The sequence below is a fragment of the Athene cunicularia genome, assembly GCF_003259725.1.
Source record: "Athene cunicularia isolate RWA chromosome 20 unlocalized genomic scaffold, athCun1 chr20_part2, whole genome shotgun sequence".
Classification (NCBI taxonomy): Eukaryota; Metazoa; Chordata; class Aves; order Strigiformes; family Strigidae; genus Athene; species Athene cunicularia.
In genome coordinates this window covers 1,092,368-1,106,471 of record NW_020799126.1, presented here as the reverse complement: position 1 = coordinate 1,106,471, position 14,104 = coordinate 1,092,368, and the positions used below count along the sequence as shown (strand labels likewise).

The window sequence follows — 14,104 nt, the reverse complement described above, 5'->3', positions numbered from 1 at the left end:
TTTCCCCCCCCCCGGTTCTCCCGGTTCGCACGGTCGGGCAGTGTAGGTGTTATTTACTTAAAAGGCTCCGTCTCGTCTTTTCCTCGCCTTGCTCAAAAAAGCAGCGGGATGCAAGGTGTGTGGAGGGGCAAGGAGAGGCCTGTTTCTTCTTGCTGCCACCCCCAGCCGCACACGGGCTCTGTTCTGGGCTTTTCTGGGGGGAAGGGAAGGTGGTTTTCACAGATTTCCACACCAGACGGTCTCTTCTGAAAGCAGTGGTGGTCAGTCTTGACCCTGCTGTAATTTAGTTAATTGTGCCCTGGGGCAACAGGCTGTGTGGCTGTTGGTAAAACATGCTTTGTAAACGAAAGGGCAGATAAGATTATGAAACCCCATGCGTGCTGTTTGTCAGATTACTTTATTCTTTCTTACTAAAGGCTCTGGGTACAACCAATAAAGTTTGGATTCTGAACACTCAGTCATCGGTATATTTTCTGCTGACAGCAGTGGTTGATCTATGCAGAGACTCAACGAGGGCATGTGCCTCACTTCTGCAAGCTAAATTTATGGATCCTGAGCCCGGGTTGTTCAGTGACGTGGTCCTTCACGCCCGGGCTGAGCCCCGGTACCTGTGAGAGAGGTCTGCAGTGAGGCGGGGGTTGTGCTGTTCAACCCTCCCACCGGACTGGGGGCTCAGAGAGCTGTTCTTGCACTGACTGTTGGTGCCAGGCTGTGAAACTGGGTGCTGTGCGTGTCTCTTTGGAGGTGGCTGTGCTGTGTGCTCATGAGGCTTGTGGAAGCTCCATACACGGCTTGGGAAGAGGAGCTTGCTCTGTGCCTGTGGGTGGGCACCCGCCCGAGGTGCCTGGGGGCAACATCGTCTTTTTAGAGGGAAGCCATGGAGACAGCAACGTTTCTGCTTGGGTACGGGTAGCAATTTAATTTGCTCTTTGAACTCTCGTTTCAAAAACATAATAGTTGCTCAAAATATTCAGACTCAGGGTTGGTGTTCACGCCATATTGCCGGTCAGCCTGTGTGTTGGATGTGATGCCAGTGTGGTATAGCAGAGGTAGGTACAGAGAAGCTGCTTGTTCTATGCGTCGTTCATGTCAGCGTGATGTAGAAAAGGGCAAAACTTGTGCTAGGAGAGGAGAGACTGTGCTTGGAAAGACTTTAGGCAGGATTTGTGGCAAGTGTGAAGCTTGATCAGCTCATTAATTAGTCCTAAAACTCAGACTAGGGTAATGCTCCAGTTCTCACAGCGCAATGCCGTGCCTAGGTACGGCATACCCGGGGTGGTACGGCCTCTGTGGAGACACACGCTGTGGCTGTAACTGGAAATAGGAAACTGGGATGGGATGGGGCTCCCACCAGCAGAACAGCGTCCGATCCCGTGTGCAGGGCAGTCTGCTCTCCGCGCTTAGGGGAAGATCCACCCGTGTCTTGGGGCTGGAAATCCAGCTCTTGGGATACCCCCTAGCAGGGAAAGGTTTATTGTAAAGGTCCAGATCTTTGCCTGAGTATGAAGTATATAGATCTTTGGTGGTAGGCAGTGATCCTTCCCTTTCATCTTGGCAATGGAGAGAAATTTCCTTTTTGTTTGTTTTTTTCACCTTTCTCTGTACCTGGTAATGTGATTTCTATTATTTATGAATTGTTGGTGAAACCTCACTATCTTCTAGTTCCCAGTGTGGGCGGTAGCAGAGATTTCAGTGTACGCGTCCTGCAGCTCAGCCCAGTGAGCCTGCCCAGTCGGCTGCTGCCCACGAGGAGTTGACACGGGGTTGAGGAAGGTAACGCCAACCCTGCAGCGAGGAAGGCGACATCGTCTCGGCCTTGGATGTCGCCAAGGAGGGGAAGCTTATGTAGCAGAGTAGCAGGGTAGTGTGCTGTGGTGGGGATAAGGCACAGAGGATGGACAAATGTGGTGAGAGTGAGGTGCTGGAGGAGAAAGCAGAGGCTTCCAAGTGGGAGGCTTGGAACAGGTTCTTGGGGCGTGTGGGTTCGTGGGTTGAGGAGACGGGTTCTGTTGGGAATATGGCTTTTCGAAGGAGGGGCAGTAAAATTGGCAGTAGACTCTAGTGAATGCAGAGGGAGTCGTATCATGGAATGTTTCATGACATTAAGCAGAGTTTAGTTTTGTGCAGGGGTAGTTAATGGTACTTACGTACTTGAAAAAAGCTGATGAAACGCGAGAATGAAGATGCAAACCTGTGGTGGGGATTACTGGGGAAAGACTTGGTAAAATACTGTTTCCTGAAGGTGGGACCCAGAAAGACTTTGAGATTTGGGGCATTTTCAAGTAGTGCGGGTTAGGTACATGGATGTGAAAGGGGTTCAAAGTTAGAATCTTGGGAGTTTAGGATGCGGAAAGGTGGTTGTAGATTTGTGGAGTTGTAGAGAAAGAAACTGTGTTGCTGCGGTGATAAAAGGGACAGAGATGTAACTTTCCCCAATTTTCTTAAATGGCGGGTGTCCTTATACCTTCCACTTGAATTCTTTTTCTGTATTTTTCTCCTTAGAACTAATTTTCTCTTTTTGTCTTTCCTCTGGTCCTCTGAGGAATAAGGGAAAGGAAGACAGGAGAAGCAAATGGGTGACATTGTGGTGGTGTGATTAATTTCATGTCACATTTCTGAAGAGGCAAGGATTTATTTCTGGGTTACCAGACCTGTCACCTCCACTGTTCCTCCATTATTGAATTGCTTACATTAAACTATCAGTTTTATAAATTACCTGGGCGAGGTTGATGCCATTTTGGATTTTATTGTGTCATAAGGGTCTTGAGAGAGTAAACCCCACCGATTTTAAGATCAGGAGGGATTGCTGCGGCTCAGTCTCGCTACAAACATTATCTGGTTTTGATTGCAAGACAACTCTTGGATCATTTTTCTGAGCTTGGATATCTTCTTCCAGGGGTTTCCAAGAGCTGACTTTCCTGGTATTTACAGAACCTAATTGGAGAAAGGGAGTTCTCCTTTGGACCTAGAAAAACTGCTTTGAAGAGGAGACTGCAGCTTTCTGAACTGGCGTTAGCGCTGTTGCTGAAAGCAAGCGTTTTTACAAGCTGGTTTTTGGACTCCCATTTGCCATCAAGGTGCCAGACCTGTCCCGGTAGGAAAGGTTGATAAGAAGTGGGATTGTCAATGTCATAGGATCAGTGTTTCGTGGATATCTTCTGTTGCTCGGGTGTCAGCAGTGGAGGAGCAGCAAAGTGAGCCTGACGTGAGTCTTACCTGCTCCTTTGTTCAGGCTGCTCTGGACGGTTTTATTCAGACAAATGATTGTATTATCCATTTCATGCTGCTGCTTTGGGAAGCTGAAGAGGAGAAGGGAGACCGTGGAGTTCTTTGTGGACTCAGGACAGTACCACCACAGACTCATACTTGGAAGGTTACAATATCAGTAATTTTAATTTTCCACAGAGTTTATTTCCGAGAGTTAGATTATGTCCTTCTTACGACTGATTTCTAATTTTTAAAGAATACTACATTTGCAGGGAGATGCTTTCCGAAGGAGGCCATCCAGCTGCTTAATCTAGTGGCTGGATTATATTATGGCAATTTACTTGAAGTGAATGGTGAATAAAATGTATATTAGATGGAAACGGAAAATGTTTTGGGGCCAAGGTGGAATTTGGCTTCAGGTTGCCAGTTGGATAGACGTGTCTTCAAGTGTTAACAGCAGGTCTAGAAAAATGCAGTTAGTCTGTTTTGGGGAGAAGTAGGCCTCTGCCCTTGTACCTGCTGGAACAACCAAAGGGTAAAGGAGCCTTTTTTAATCGAGCTAAGTGTAGAGAGAACCCAGCGTGTTCTGTGGTGTTAACACCACAGAATTACGTGCCAGAATTTGCTTTCGCTGGGTGGGCGAGGTCTCGCTGTGTTGTGTAGAAGTGCCCCTCGAGTCCTGCTTGTCCAGGGAGGTGAAATGGCGCCTCTCCCGTGTTCTGGCCAAAGCCCTCAGCCAGGGCAGTTTCACCGTGCGTCTTTTTAGTGTTCTGAAAACGGGTGAGCGTGGATGCGCACAACAAATTTCCAGTGTAGGAAAACAAGGGTTCCTGCAATGTTCCTTCTCTTAACAGTTTTGTCACAGATTTCTCTGTTACCTGTGTGCAGTTAAATTCCAGCCTTGCCTTCTGCAGATTAAGCAGCGCTTTGTACTCCAGAAGGAAAAGGAGGGCTTTTTGCTCACTGAGCAAGTTGTGCAGCATCCAGATTCATTTCAACTGAGTTTACAAATTAAGAGCTACAAGTTTTGATATTTATAATGTATGGCATTCAGGCATACGTCCAACGATATGAATCTTATCAAGCCTATAAATATATACTTGTCCTAAGCCATGACTTAATGCTGGGCAGTGGCTTTGCTGGGTGATTGCAAGTGTGAAGAAAGATGCTGTGGAGACAAACTTGTCCCTATATGTGGCTGACAGTGGTGTGGGTTGGTTTGGCATGGCAAGGGTGGGTTCAGCTTTCGTGTCCCTGCTGGGTTACCCTGAGTGATGGGTGCTGTGGTCACCAGGCTTCAGTTAATCTCCAAAGCACAGGTGTGAAATATTAAAATCCTAGTCAGAACATTGACATCACCTGCAGTGTCTGGGAGAGCTGGCTGTAGCTGTATAGACCCAGCACTCCCTGGGTGTTAGGGTACCCAGGGCATAATAGATACTGATTTCTGAAGTTTAATAGCTGGGGTTTTTCCATTTGATTTTTGGAACCGTTGCAGTTAGGTTCATCTTGTGTTAATAATAATGAATTTTTAGAGGATTACGTTAGAACTTGTGATTTCTAGCAGGGGTTTTCAGCGGCAGGTCTCTTGCTGAGCCTTCTGGATGCCAGCTGAGCGGTGAAGATGGTTTGCAGTGCATGATCTGCTCGATGGGAACAGCTGATCACAGGGATTTCCTGAAGAAATAGTTACGTGCAACGTATGCTGGTTTATCATTTGGCTCTGATAACTGTTCCTGCCTCTAGGAATTGCATCAGATCAATTAAAACCAGATAACTTTTACAGATGGTAGGTACAGTTCAGCTGTCTGAGTTCTAGCTAAATCACTCTCTGTACCTGAACCATAGGAGTCCGATCAGCAGAACGATTGGCTTGTCAGGACTCTGTGTGTACTAATTAATGAGGAAAACAACGGTGTCACTAAGCAGTAATTAGGAAGGTAGAACTTTCCAGAGGATGCTGCCAGTTGACCTGATGTCAGCTGTGAAGAGCCTGTCATGGTGCTGAAACATTCCCCTTCGTGAGCCTTCAGGAGGAATTACCTAGTGTTGCCAGGATCTCAGAAACGGTAGTTTTGGTAATTAATTTCTTGGATAATACTGTCCAAAGCCCCAGTGGTAGGAGCTTTAGTTTTGTTAATGCTCTTAGAAGGAAAATAATGTCTTTCTGCTGAGGTCCTTTGCAAGTGCTCTTGCTTTGGCTTTGGGTCAGACCTAAAGAGGTGCACCTCCAAAAAAAACCCAGCGCCCTTTCTGCACTCCCTGCTTGGCCTGAACTGTCGAGGCCGGGGGGAGATGCCAGCACAAGAGTGTTGTCACTGGTTTCTGTTTTGCTCTCTGTGTGTACTGAGAGGTTGGTTTGGCAGTGCCTGGTTCCGCTCGTAGCCATTTTTATTTGATTGTGTCAGGAGTCTTCAGCACAGCAGCAAGGATATCCGCGGTGATTTGTGGGAGGCTGGGAACGGTGGCAGGAGAAGCTGCAGGCATGGGACAGCGGCAGGGCCTGCACTTGGCTGCTGGGGCCTGGAGGTCTCCCCGGGGTCGCTGCCCAGCGCGGCTGCACGGCCTCATCCAAGCTGCGTCTTCGAGTTTTTGTGTTAGGAAAAGCTTTCCCTTTGTGTGCTGTGGGCTGGCTTAGCTCTGAAAATATGAGTGAGTCCGTGATTTTGGAGGGAGAAAGGGGAAGAGTAGAAGTTGACTGTTCTGTATAAAATCTTAGGTGGGGTGAGGAGTGGTCCCGTCGCTGGCAGCTTCCTGCTGCTGGAGAAGATCCCGGCTCTTCTGCCCAGGTACACGTGCTGTTCCCACTCGGGAGTTTTGCGGAGCAGAGTTGTCCTCCTAAGATGAGCTGCTGGAGACCTGTAGTGGCTCCGTGTAAGCTCTGCTAAGATTTAGCTGTTATAGGTCTGAACAAAACCAAAGACTACCAGTGAGAGAACTTCTGCTAGGAGAGCCTGTGGGCACCAATGGTACTGCCGGGGCAGCCTGGGCTGCGTCAGACGTGGTGGACGCCGCTTTCTACACCTGTGAAGTGGGAGAGTTAAAGTTTTCCCCAGGACTGTGGAGGTTATCCTAAAATACGGAGTTAGAGTAAAACTGTTCCGTGGTCGGTCCCCCGTGACTTCTGCATAGATCGTGATGCTCATTACCAGGGATGACATCTTCATTGGCAGGAACTGCCAGGAATTCAGGGCAGGAATCGGTGACGCCGATGAAGGAAGAACTGGTCTCGGTTTTAGGACGTTGCTAGTGCAGAATTACTCCAAGATGTTTCTTCCAGTTTAAACCTGTCAATTGTTTTCCCTAGTGACTGGTTATGTCTTGTTTTGAATTAATCACAACTGTTCCTGTTTCTTCTTTAAGGGAATGTTGAGGTGGTTGTATATCGTGATTTGTTATTTCTCCAGAGCCGGACACAACCAACTATTTGAAAGAAATCTGGATAATGATTTTGGTGGAAGAATGTAGTTAGAGCAGACTATGCTGTGCCAAAACATTACCAAGAGAAAAGTTTGATTTCAAACTAAGCTTTTTTTATTTTTTTCACTCAATTAGATTTTAAAATCAGCTTTTCTGTTGATGTTGTCCCTTTAGTAGGTAAATGATCTTTGGGAAAGGATGTAAGATGTCAATTTTCTTAATCCAGGCTTGTTTCTATTTCAGCTATAAAATCACAGAAAAATGTAGGTTGCAAGGGACTTCTGGAGGTCATCTGTTCCATACTCACATTGCTGTAGTTCCAGCATCATGAAAATACACAAATCACATTTATTTTGTGAGACAGAGCACATTTTTTTATGAAGTTGGTTACTATTATTTCTTGTTTTAAAGGTAAGCTCTTGGTTTAAAGGTAAGGTTTTGATTCATGTTGACTGCCAGCAGGCTGTACTGTAGTATTGAAGCATGTCTTGATCTTTTAATTTTAGTGGTGTCTTTCCAAACCCTGAAGAGGCAAGCGCTCCTTCCCTGGGAGGCTTACAAGCGAGGGGTAGATGGCCTCTCTGAAGGGAATCATAATCAGTTTTATCTGATAATTGTAATGCATTCTCTCCCTAATAAAGCACATTATACGCTCGTGATTTCAGAGGCTGGGTTTGAGCCATTTGCTGTGAAAGGCAATGTCTCACTTGCAGGTGTGGATAAAAGAAAGGGAATAACCTTTTGATTCCAGGCTACTTGCTGTAATTCTGCTCTACTCAGCTGACAGAGAGCTTTTCTTTTTTCAGAGTGAACTGGCTGCTGTGTGTCTTGACCTGTTCACAGTCTCAGTCTGTCACAGTCGCCGCTGGTAATGAGCTTACACGGGGAAAGTAGAAGTGAGGAGAAAGTCTCTAGACCTGTTTGGCCAATCTGTGCATCTCGCTTTCTCCTTGCAAGGAAGCTGAGGTTGTCTGGGACAGTCTGTCTAGAGCTGATAAAGTGACAGCAGTATTTTCTTGGCACTGAGTTTGCCTTGGTGCAGTTTGGGGCCTATCTTACCCCTTTGGGATTGCGCTCAGCTAACTGAGTTCAGGTGGGTCAGCGGTAATCACCGTGTTTATGTGGCATTGAACATAGTTCACTGTTTGCTCTTGATGAACTTGGAACTACCCAGCAGTATACAGCTCACGCCGAGGGCGACTTGTGCTGTCAGCAGCAATCCACGGGCAGGCCGGTGTCCAGCCCTGCTCATATTTTTGGGTGCATTATTTATACTCCAGACCTAACCCACAAAGGTCATCGCTTGGATAGCCCTTGCAGGTTCCTCGGGACACCAGTCTTCTGGGAAGCTCTTGGCTTCCAGCTCACTGGGAGTCTGTCTGTGTGCTGCGTCATACTGGTGCAACTTAGGTTTAAGGTTCTGAGTGAGTAACTGTGCTTGAGAGAAGTCTGAGCCAAAAACATTTCCATTTAAAAGGGAGGGAAAAAAAAATATTCCGATGTTGCAGTTATTCTTGACTGAAAGGGGAATTTTACTAGAGACTGAGTAGGTGTGTTTCTCAAACTAATTCGCACAGGTTTCTTAGCTGGTTTGTTGCTACTTGTTGCATGTGGATACACCTGGAAGGACAGAGGGCGAAGGAAATTCCCGTTGGGCGAAGGAAATTCCCGTTATTCATCGGGTGCGTGCTGTGCGTACTGATAGTTCACAAGAAGTCAGGTCCTCCGTGGGGCGAGGGTTGCCATTGGGATTAAGAGTGTATTGTAAGGATGATAAAATCCCTTTTTAAAAAGAAGGGGGTTTGTAACAGTGGTTTAAATTAAAATGTTTTTAAAATCAAATTCCAAGTGAACACTGAAAAGCTCTTTACTGGTTTAGTGTACTTTAGGCACAGAAAGTCGGGCATGCCGTGCTGCTCAGACAATAATGTTAGGATAATTCAAACTTTTTTAAGAGCTGATCTCTTTTAATTAATAGAACCTTCCGATTTAAAAATTCCTGTACGGTGGTAGCACAATTGTTTTTGTGTTTGACGGGCTCTGGGGCACTCCTGTGGTGTAGTGATCAGTAGCACACGCAGTGCTGTATTTGGCTGTGTTCTTGTGATTTTTTTTTTTTCCTAGTCTCATACACAGCATCCTTATCAGTTTGCTAATTCGTAAATGGCGTTTTTAAGGGCAGGCCTGTGCAAGCACTGAAACTTCTGTGTAGTGCTGCCGTAGCTCCCACGTGAGCGCTGTTGGGTGATGTCTGCCCGAGGGCTGGCACCGCGAGTGCTGAAACAGAAGAGATGTTTTCTGTCCTTGCCCAGGCAGGCGAGCCTTAGCACTGGACAGCGTGTGTCAGACGGTGACTGGAAGCTTTGTATTCCTCTCTCTGTGACCTCCGATATGTTGCCTAAAAGCTCATGGTTACTAGTTAAGCACTTTTCTACCAGAGAAATCAAAATTTTCAGGGATGTGTTGTGTTTGTGGAGATGCTCAGGACTACGCTGGACGCGGCAACCTAATTAGATCTACTCTGACTAGATTACTTTTAGCAGTCTCTCCCAGTATAAGTTACTCTATGATTCCATCATTAATGCAGGAATTAATAAATGACATATTCTGTTTGGATTCTGCAGAAATAGAACTCATCCTTTATAACAGGCTCAGGACACTGCTCTTGTCTAAGCACAATCCCTGCTCATATTGTAGATTTTTCTGCCTTAAAACTGCCACTAAACTGACTTTTGCATGACCACACCTGTCCCCATTATTTGTCCCTATCTGTGTTGGTCCCTTCTGTCAACGAGCTTGGATCCACTGCAAAATTATCCCTCTCTAGGGGCAGTGAAAGCAAAATATATTCCAATTCCATGGCAGTTTTGAGCAGAGAGATTGAGAAGCTTTCAGGCAGGGTAAGTTTGCGTGACTTTGCTTTAAAACCAAATTATCTGTGCAGACTCTCCCCTCTTCCTGTATAAAGAGCAGTAGACAATAATATCTACCTTCGTAAATAGGAATTGTGTGCTGTTCTTAGAAGCTGCAGTCGATGATTTCCTGAAAAAGCCCTTCTCTGAGCAGTCTGTTAGAGCATACAGCTCGTGCTAGGCTAGAGCTACGTGACAAAAAATATCCACTGTGAAATCTGATCTATCTTTAGATAATGCGATCGATTTTTCTTTTTCATTATTTTTTTCTGTGCTGACACTGATGTTGCTAAGCTGGATGAGGTGGAAGCCGTCACGTGTTCTTTATTGATACTGAGTTGTGCTTAAAAATTAGATTTGCTAAGTCATCTTTGTATACAGGTTCAGCTAATTCCTACACAAGGAGTATTGGGCAGAGGAAATTAGCCAGTGCATCTGCCAGAGCTACATGGAGTGAGGAGAAACGAAACCACAGTGATTAAGCTTTGAAATCGAATAAATTTCACTGTCCTAAAAGTGTTCCAGTAAACTTGCATGCTCTGTTAATGCCTGGATACATTTTTGGAATATACATCTAATTTCTGAGTGTCTGAGTCATGCAACATAAATGGTCTGAGGTGTTAGATGATTGCTGCCTAATCTTCTGGAAGTGTATTTTGTTAGAGGACTAGTATTTTGTCCAGGAATAGATTTGTTTTATTTTATTTTTAGTAATATTTCTTATTCTTCCCTTAGCTGAACACCTGGCTGAAGTTCCCTGTCCTTCCTTTACTGGGCTGAGGCCTCAGTCACACCTCTTGTGGATTTTGGAACGGTGCTGTGTCCCTTTTTGACCTTGGGGCTGGATTACTCCAACCTTTTCTACCTGGAGCTGCCTTCAGCACCCTCTGTGTGTCAGTAGGTCAAAAAACAAACCCACACTGCCATGGTCGGTACCACCTGAGGAGGCTTAGTCCTCCGAAAGAGACCTCGCATACATTTCTGCCTCCCAGTGCCAAAGCAGCTGCTGGCTGAGCCGTGGGAGGTGGTGGAGGGCATCAGACCTGTGTCCCCCAGGTCTCCTCCACCATCTCCATAGCCAGGGCCTCTTGCTGGGGTCCTTGCAGTAGGCTGCAGACCTCGAAGAAACGACAGGACGCTGCCCCGTAGAGCAGGATTTCACTTCGAGAATTTTCTTCTGGTGTGACGTGTCCTGATAGCCGAAGCTGTCTGCTCTGAGCAGATTTCTAGGTCTTTTTGACTAATTTCTGATTACTGGGGCTATTACTTCCTCCTGTAGTTTGGCAGTTGCCCGTATTCTGTGAAGGGTTAAGACTGGCATAGCAAATAAATCTTACTAATGTAGATTCCAGCACTGCCCACTCATTGAGCACCTTTCGGTAAACAGGGCTGTGAAGTCTCTGCCGTGTGCTACGCACCAAACAATGCTCCCTCATGCTCCAATACAGCTTCCTTCCTTTCAAGTTATTTTGAAAGCTGGCAAAGAGATTTTTCTACTTAGAAGTGTGTCAGCTTTCACTCGTGGTGAAAGATTTAAGAGGTGCAAAGGCACTATTTTTACGTTAGGCAGGACAATACATTGGTATGAAATTGTAGTAACTTACTGTTGTCTTAAATATTCAGGAATTAGTTTTTGACCCATAGTAACTTTTGTTTGAGTTGCTTTGACTTCTCTCAGTAGTGATAAAACTTAAAGATTTGTTAAAATCAGATCGCTTACCATATCCTTCCAAGAATGCAAAGAAACATCTTTAGACATTGCAGCAGAATTTTTCTTTCATGTTTGGGTAAAGCATCGTAATCCAACACTGCCACTGCCGTCTCCTGAACCACAGAAAGATGTGACCAAACTGCTACCCCATCCCAGCAGAACTCTTCTGGCTGCCTTGCTTTGTTGTGAAGTCTTCGAGCATCCTCAAGCCATTTAATCCCTGCCTTGCTTTCCACAGAATGGGTCAATGTAGCCACACCAACCTCTGTGCGTGTCGCGTGAAAGGCTCCAGTCCTTTTAAGAATTGCAAGTAAATCCTCAAGTTCCGATTTCAAATGACAATCGGCGTTTCTAGAAGTTGGGGCTTGGGGAAGTGCTCGGTTCAGGTTGCGCGGGTGACCTTGTTTATTAGTGCATCGTTTATTAGTGCATTGCAAGTTGTGCAGCCTCGAGCGAACGGAGCATTTTGGTTACACGGGATGGCACAGGACTCCCTCTGGATGGGGGGAGAGTTTGCAGCCAGTGGCTGTTGCTTTCATTCTGGAGCTGAAAGGAGTCTGTCCGCAGATACAGAGCACTTTGCATTTCCTCCCTTTTGGAAAGTTATCTTTGCAACTGTAAGTTGGAAACTACATGCTGGAAGTTGCAAGGTGGTGGTGGGTATGGTGTGTTACTTTTGCTAGCAGGGCCAAGTGATCCCATCCTGCGTGAGGGAGAGCAGACAAATTGTTTTCAAGCTCTGACAAATCATCCCAGGCCTGCGGCTGGACTCCAGCCTTTCCTCCTCAGCAGCTTTTGATGACTAGCTTCAATGTTTTTATAGTATCTTGAGATTTTAACCTCTGGTTTATTTTCTGTCTGCAGGTGGAAGAATCTGAGGCCTTTATCCTCTGTCCAGCTTTGCAGGTCGGGTAGCCTCTGCTTTCAGACATCTCCTCATTTCCACCTGCCAACCTGTCTGATATGTCGGGACCCGTGCCGAGCAGGGCCAGAGTTTACACGGATGTGAACACACACAGACCCCGGGAGTACTGGGACTATGAGTCGCATGTCGTCGAGTGGGGGTAAGTCTGGGCAGGTTGTGGGTGTCCCAGGACCAGGGTCAGTCCCTGTGGGATCCTGCATAGTGGTGCATGGGGCGTTCAGGCACCTGTGCTGCGTTAGGCTTTTTCATGCCTCTTGGCAGATGTCTGGTGTGCATGGCAAGTGTTAGGATCGCAACTTTTCTTCAGAATAGGGTTTCTTGTCAAAATTCTAAATCCCTGGCAGTGCAGGCACATTTTTAGCAGTTTCCTTAAGGGTTTGGTTTGAAGATTTTTTTTGCCAGGTATTCAGAAAATGTCCCTTTTCAGAGGGAAGAAAATCTTTTTCTGAAGCAATCTAAACGGTCCTGGGCGAGGGCTGAAAAGAAGCAAAAAGACAACTGAAGTTGCTTCTGACTTGCATGAGTGAAGAGACTCAGCAGACTTAAATAGGTACATGCTATTTTGTGACTTGTTGCTCAGCTCTCTGCGAGTGACTGGAAAAGACATGTCTGCTGCTTTTTGAAGAAAGGAGGTGTCTAAATTGAGCTCATGACTAAACTGTCCAAGAATCGGACAGCAGTGGTGCCAGCTTCATAGCTCCTGTGTTCCTGCTTTTGTATAGCAGGGCCAGGACTAAGTTCTGCCCTCAGCTTTGCGGCAGTTCCTGGTCTTTGAAATGTATACGGTCTTTGTGCATGAGTGGTGTTTCATGCCCAGTCTGCTTTTAAACAGGCTAGCACTTAAATTTTTGGTCTCACTGGCTTTGATTTTTAACAATATTATACAAGGAAAAAAAAAAAATGCAGCTTCCAAATATAGAGAAGGTGGAAGGGATAGCTTGAGTTTGCTGATGCTGAAATGCGTAGTTGGGTTTATGTTGCCTAGTGCACAAGAAATAGGTTTTGGATTGAATCTAACATGAGTGAGCAGAAGCTCCCTGTTTCTCTCCTAATTCTTAATCGTCACGTCCAGGAGATGTAAGATGTTAATCCACCTTGTCTGGAAGGTGAGGCAGTGATTTAGTGTTGAGTGATTTGTAAATTGTGATGGAAATGGCTGAGCTCTTTGGAACTCTTAACTTTTTATCTCCACAGAAATCAAGATGACTACCAGCTAGTTCGAAAATTAGGCCGAGGCAAATACAGTGAAGTATTTGAAGCCATCAACATTACAAATAATGAAAAAGTAGTTGTTAAAATTCTCAAGGTGAGCTGGGGATTGGGCAAAAGATAAAAATCTGTCTTGAGGTGATCAGGAGGCCAGAAAGTGCTGCCTTTCATCTAAAACGTTTGATGTTTTAAAACTGCAGTCCTTAAAGCCTGGCTTTGGAGTGTCATTCAGTGAAATGGGCCACCCTTCTGAGCCTCCTAATAGAAGCCCACTATTTGGTTATTAAGTCACATCTCTGCCTGTAAGGAATTAGAATCCATCTTAAAGAAATCCTGATGTGCAACACGTTTTTACTTGGGGCTGAGCAACACTTCAGCAGCTGACTAGAAAATTCTCACCTTCTCTAACTACCGGTGTGCTGGCTGTCATGTGCATAGAGGCCTGTGAGCTAATGGGATCATTGTCCTTTAAAACCACTGATTAGATTTAGGGACTGCTAACTTTAACATTTTCATTTCTGCTCTGCATGTTCCATTACACATGTAATACCCTTCCAGCTTGAGAAAGGATCTCCTGGATGCTGGTTATTCCACAGCCTTGATCGGTGAAATACCTTCAGTTAGTGGCCCTCAGATCGCTTATACATTTACCATGTGCCTGTTAAGATGTTTTGGTCTATCGGATCATATTCAGGCAGCTTTGGGGCGGGGGGGGGGGGG

At 45.8% G+C, this 14,104-nt stretch overlaps 1 protein-coding gene across 1 annotated transcript in view; it reads left to right on the top strand.

Moving 5' to 3' along the window:
- The first annotated feature begins 12,110 nt into the window (after positions 1-12,110).
- CSNK2A1 (casein kinase 2 alpha 1) overlaps positions 12,111-14,104 on the top strand; it is a 9,865-nt gene continuing 7,871 nt past the window's right edge. Inside the window, exons 1-2 of the mRNA XM_026862399.1 lie at positions 12,111-12,314; positions 13,370-13,481. Coding sequence (XP_026718200.1) covers positions 12,214-12,314; positions 13,370-13,481 — 213 coding nt within the window. The 5' untranslated portion in view covers positions 12,111-12,213. The remainder of the gene's footprint in view (positions 12,315-13,369; positions 13,482-14,104) is intronic.